The sequence below is a fragment of the Hyaena hyaena genome, unplaced genomic scaffold, assembly GCF_003009895.1.
Source record: "Hyaena hyaena isolate Hyena2069 unplaced genomic scaffold, ASM300989v1 scaffold_63, whole genome shotgun sequence".
NCBI classification, from domain to species: Eukaryota; Metazoa; Chordata; class Mammalia; order Carnivora; family Hyaenidae; genus Hyaena; species Hyaena hyaena.
Genome location: NW_024080695.1, coordinates 1502568 through 1508515, shown reverse-complemented (window position 1 = coordinate 1508515; position 5948 = coordinate 1502568). Strand labels below are relative to the sequence as shown.

Genomic DNA, 5948 nt, shown 5'->3' with positions numbered 1-5948 from the left:
TGACCAGAAAATTCCTGGCTGAGCAGTTAAAACCACCTTTCTGGGTGAGGTTGGAACTGTAATTAGGTTAGGTGTTCAGCCCTGGTTTGGTGACTAGGCCTCTAACACGACTCCATTTTCAGTCTGAAGTTTTCTTGTCAACAGAGGTGGCCGTAGGATTGCTTCTAGGGAGTAGAACTCAAAAGCGATAGGCCTGGCTCTCCAACCCCCTTCCCCGTGATATCCGCCCTGCCCTCTCCCCTTGTGCCCGTGGGGAAGCAATCTTAGAAGCCCGGTGTTGACAATGGGGCAGGCTGGGTCCCCGTATCACCACCCCGAGAACAGCTGCCTGTCGATCACTCTTGAACAGGGAAAAGAGGAAACATCTCTCCTCTTGGGGGCCTTCATGCATTTTGGACTTTGTTACAGTAGTTCGCCTAAGCTAACTAATAAACGGGAAGTGCCTTAAATGTTAACAAGCAGCCAGAACTTGGGCTCTGGCTGGAATGGAGCACAGGGACTGAATTTAACCTTTGTTGGAAACGAAACTGGACAACTGGACAAAATATATGAAACGATGGCTCTGGAGATGCTGGGGCATCAGGCAGGAAGGATAGCAAGGTGCTCCCTGACAGTGACCCTCTCTGGACAACCCAGGGCACAGCTGTAAAGTACCTAAATCAGGACTCCTCCCGAGGCCCAGGTATTCTCCACACCTTCCTTCATCCTCTTATGGGGATGTCCTCCCTTCTGGGCACAACACTCCACCCTGGGGGGCCTTGCAGGTCATTCTTACCAGATGGATTCAACCTGTCCCTTCTCCAACCCAAAGCCCCTTCTCAACCACCAATCTCAAGCTACCCAAGGGCAGCGACCTGAAGCCGGCTCTGGGGCACCTCCCAACCCCAACACGTGGGCTCCCTAGGATGAATTCTGCTGTAAAAGGTGGGGAGAAATGAAGCAGGTCACACGTACCCCTAACACAGAAAAAGTGCACGGAGTTAACTGTTCGGGATGCAGTTCAAAGACATTGTTGGGGTGGAGGCGCCCCGAAGTCTAGGGGAAAGGCTTCAGCCCCGCGGGAAGGAAAAGCCCAGACACCAAGCCGGCCTGGACTCAGCTTGTCCTTCTCTGTCGAGTGAAGGAGTGGGCTGGGCGGTCCCATGTGTCCTGATCGCCAAGCAGGGCCGCCTTCCAGGAAACCCACGGCAAGGAAGGTTCCCTGTCGATGCCGCTGACACAGGAGTAATCTAAGGTTTCAGCCAGACACGGTCCCGATCACTGAACCGTCCACTCTTCCCGCGGAGCAGACGGGCAAAGGGCCCGGGGCCATCCCGGAGTCCCGGGCGCCCGCCACCGCCGGGCCGCGGCGCGGTTGTCTAGGAAACACTCACGTGCCTCCGCAGGGCTTCGCGGGCCTCGTAGTCCGCCGGCGGCCTCGCCTGGGCCGACTGCACAAGGAGGGACTACAACTCCCAGGAGGCGGCGCGGCGGGGGCGGGGCCTGCACGCGGCGGGGGCGGGGCCTCTTTGGCTTGAGACTAGGGGTCTCGGCTGTCTGGGGAGAAAGATGGCGTCGTCAAGGCTCGGGGTCGGGTCGCGCGGGCTCCCGCCGCCGCCACTCTGGCTGCTGCTGCTGCTGCTGCTGCTGCTCGGGGCCCAGCCGGCGGCGGCCCACGGCGGCAAGTACTCGCGGGAGAAGAACGAGCCCGAGCCGCCGCCGCAGCGCGAGCCGGGCGGGGAGTTCCGCATGGAGAAGCTCAACCAGCTGTGGGAGAAGGCCCAGCGGGTGAGCGGCGGCCGCGGGTTCCTGTCACCTGTAACCCTGGGGCCGCGGGGCCTGGGGGCGGCGGGGCCGGGGCGTCCTCTGGGTCCCGTAACCCTGGGGGCCGCAGCCCGGGCTGGACTGGGATTCCTCCCCTGGCACGCATGTGCCATGGCTGGGGTTGAGGGTCCTTTGGGAAGACTGAAAGTAACTTCCGGTCTTGGAGACCCGGTCTGGGAACCGCTGGTGCCGCGTCATCCCACCCGGGTGGCTTGACGTTCTGTGAGACTGTCCAGTTCCGTCTGGCACAGTGCTTAGAGCCGCAGCCTGGGGGAGGGGAACCGGGGCTACTTCTGCCCAGCGCTGTCTGTCGCTCAGTGTTGCAAGACTCCTGAGCAGTGGGGGTGGCCCAGGGCTGTCCTTGGAGCTTTGGGGTTGAGCCCTGGCAGGTCTTCTCAGGGGGTGCCTCCGGGCAGCACCCACCCACATTTGCCCTGATCTCTGGTCGGTGTTACCCTGCTCAGGGTTGCCTTGTGTTCTTGGGGGGACACGGGACAGGGGTGGGGATGGGGACACATTCTGAGCAGACCCCACAGCGTGCCAGGCCCCGTTCTGTGAGCTCCTATCAGGTTCCTGTCCTGGCCTTGTGATTAATAGGTGTTGAAGTCTTGTCTTCAGAGGTGGGAGGGCTGGGGAGGGGTAGGGAGGGGTGGGGAGGGGTAGGGAGGGGTGGGGAGGGGAGATCCAGCCTGCCTTCCCTTGTTCTCTGCACACCACATTCCTCTGCTGCTAGTAGGACTTAGCAAGGGCAGGTTAAGGTCACGTCCTGACAGTAGCTCAGATGCCTGTGGCCGCCTTGAACTGGGCTCCGCACGCAGTCACTTCTCCCAGAGGCAGGGGCTTGAGTGGACCCTGGTTCTGGGTGACTTTTTTGCCCCTTTATTGAGAGATATGATTGACATACGGAAAACTACATATTTAATGTGTTCGTCCTGGTGAGTTTGTAGTTCAATGTACCGCCTGTGACACCGTCCTCTACGGCGTAGCGCTTGTTCCTGATGAGTGGCTTTCTTCCTGTGCGTTTGCGTATCTCTTAATTATTGATGATCCACTTACCTTTTTAATATTGAACAGATTCTGGTTTGCATTTGATTTTCTGCTAACTAGTTCTTTTCACGTGAGGCGTTAACATTTAACTTGAAGTTAGAGAGGGTAAAAGAATCCAGAGTGTGCCAGCTGTTTGCACGTAAACTTTTTCTTTTTTCCCCTTTTTGTGAAAAAATTTTTTAGGTGTGAGCAGGGGAGGGGGCAGAGGGAGAGAGAATCCGAAGCAAACTCGAAGCTCAGCGTGGAGTCTGACATGGGGCTCGATCTCACGACCCTGGGATCATGACCTTAGCTGAAATCATGAGTCAGGCACAGCCAGCTGAGCCACCCAGGCGCCCCCCTTTTCCTCGGAATTCGATGGCCGCTGTGTCAGGGGCGTTGCTGCTACAGGTGGCGGGTCCTGCACGGAACTCAGCGGCCTCGGCATTTCGCAGGAATGTCGGTGCCAGATCGGGACTGATTTTTGCAAGATGTGTAATTCAGACCCCCGAAGGCTTCAAACACGAAGCGCAGGAACATGGGGGGCGTGGCAGTAACACCCAGTTGGGCACCAAGAGTCTGTGGCTCCCGGCCGGATGTTGGCCCACTGATTGCCCCCAGGGTCCTGGGGAGATGGACTGATGAGAAAGTGCCCGAGGTCCTCAAATCTGTCCGTCCCACAGAGGAGCCGGCTGGCGGTCAGAGAATACTCAGGTCCTCTCCCCTACGGTCCCCAGAAGGGACACCGGTGTCGTTGCGCGGTCCACCCGGCAGGAAGCACAGAGGGCAGAGCCAGGAGCCAGGCCCTCGGCGTCCTCGGCTGTGACCCCAGATGCTCACAGCCCTGCGCCTGCAGAAGAGAGACGCTGTGGGTGCCTGGGCTTTAGTGCCGCGTCCTTGGCCCGGGCGGACTGCAGGCCCGCCTTTCCCAGGGGCTCACCGCCCAGCGCCCGATGTGCCCTTCCTGGGAAATGAGTGTGCCCCGAACCGCCCAGGTCCTCTGCCCCGGAAGGTCGCTAAGCCCCAGCCTCCCCAGGTCCTGCTGTTCTCCTGAGAGTGCCCGCGCAGGGCCTCCGGGCAACGGTGGGACGTGGGACGGAGCCGAGGGGGGCAGGCGGGTGCCCTGTGAGGAGCCTGGGGCATCCAGTTGGGGGCACGCAAGAGGTGGTAGGGGTGTGGGCCCCGAGGAGACTGATGCCTGCCCCGGGGGAGCCAGCAAAGGAGGCAGTGAATCCACAGAGCAGGGTCAAAGAAGTTTCTAGAGAGTCAGAGTTTCCTGGCTTAGGCCCTGCCATTCATTTGGCGCCGTCTTTTTACTCCCAAGAACTTTCTGTGACTAGTTTTCAAGCTGGTGGACGGGGCCTGAGCTGACACAGTCGTGGGAAAGGCCGGAGCAAGTGTCGGGCCTCCTCTCGGCCTCCCTGGGGGTTGGGCTCCCTTCCAGACCTTGGGGACACGTCACAGCCGCAGAGAGCAGTGTCATTAGCAAGTGCCTTGCAGGTGGGGACATCTGTCAGCCGCGTTCGCTGATTGGTTTTCTTTCAAGGTGGAAACGGTCCACAGTTCAGTGAGCCGCTCTCTGGTAGTTGCGGTTTATTTTCCATTCTAGTTACGTAACGCAAGGAAAAGGCAGCGGTGTCCTCCCCGCGCTCCGCGTTCTGTCCCTACCCCCCCAGCCCTGTATTGGGGGCCCCACGGAGGCCCCCAGGGGCCAGGCCTGTGGCCGTGGGTGGTGTCCTCGGGAGGAACTGGCGGCCCACGTGCTCGGGCGCGGACAGCGGGCGGGTCCTTACAGACTGGGCATGTCCCCATCATGCCACGCAGCAGACATCTTCCTGGGGGGGCTGGTTCCGTGTCCTCGCCCCGCAGGGCGCAGGCCCCTGAGGTTCTCGCAGGGGAGCACGTGTGGCACGTGGACTGTCCGGGACCCTGACTCCTCCCGCTCGCGTTTTGTGGTCTCCTGGTCCCGGGGCCGCCGCTCCCGGGGATCTTGCGGCGGGTCCTCAGCATCCTCCGCTCCCGCCCGCAGCTGCAGCTCTCTCCCGTGAAGCTGTCCGAGCTCCACGCGGATCTGAAGATGCAAGAGAGAGAGGAGTTCGCCTGGAAGAAGCTGAAGGCCGAGGGCCGCGACGAAGACGGGGAGAAGCAGGCCAAACTCATACGCAGCCTCAGCGGTATCTTTCTTTCCTTTCCTTGTGAGGGTCTGTGCCGGGCTAGGGGCAGGGCCACCTCCTCTGAGGAGCCACCTTGGGCCGTGGGCGCGGCTGCTGGGCCATTTGGTGAGGCTCTTGGCGAATTGTAGGGAGAGTCGGGGCAGGGTGCCTGGGCGCATGAGCACACGAGCGGCTGACACCCCCGAGCTGCTTGGCCTGGGACGGAGGCTGGGGCCCCCGAGTTGGCCACGGTCACCTGGAAGAGCCCGTAGGGACGTCCCCAGAGTCTGACAGTCAAGGGAAAGTAGACTTCAGATCTGTAGTGAAAATAATTTTTTGGAAGGGCACAGAGAGGCGGAGAGAATCCCAATCAGGTTTCGCACTGTCAGCACAGAGCCCAGCACGGGGCTTGATCTCACGAATCAGGAGATTGTGACCTGAGCTGAAATCAAGAGTCGGATGCTTAACGACTGAGCCCCCAGGCGCCCCAAGATAATGTTCTAACAGTTGCGGCGGAGTGGAACAAGCTGCCCGCCGCTGGGGGTGTCCCGGAAGAGACGGAGCAGCTGTCTGCCTCAGTCTCCCTGCATGCAAAAGACCCGCCACCTCGGGGCTGAGAGGTCGCTCCGGCCCCCTTTACCGCCTCCCTTTGGTCTGGCGTACTTCCAGGAGGGGCAGGACTCACTCACTGCCCGTGCGCCGTGTGTTCCACATCGGCTGTGTCTTGGGGCCGCTTCCCAGCTGGCGGGTCTGCTGTCCCTGTAGCGAAGAGCGAGAGCAGGAGTCACGTCCCGTTTGCCTGCTTGCGCCTGAGCCTGGAGGCCAGCAGTGCCCTGGCCTGTCACCCGCCCCGCCAGTGTGAGCCTGCCGCAGCCCCCCAGAGCGCGGCACCAGGCCCGGGCAGCGCTGGCTGCAGTGGCCGCGTGCGGCCGGGCCCGGGGCTGCCCGGGGACCAGCGTTCCCCCC

At 61.2% G+C, this 5948-nt stretch overlaps 1 protein-coding gene across 1 annotated transcript in view; it reads left to right on the top strand.

Moving 5' to 3' along the window:
- Positions 1-1509: 1509 nt before the first annotated feature.
- LRPAP1 (LDL receptor related protein associated protein 1) overlaps positions 1510-5948 on the top strand; it is a 12524-nt gene continuing 8085 nt past the window's right edge. Inside the window, exons 1-2 of the mRNA XM_039232156.1 lie at positions 1510-1767; positions 4859-5003. Coding sequence (XP_039088087.1) covers positions 1549-1767; positions 4859-5003 — 364 coding nt within the window. The 5' untranslated portion in view covers positions 1510-1548. The remainder of the gene's footprint in view (positions 1768-4858; positions 5004-5948) is intronic.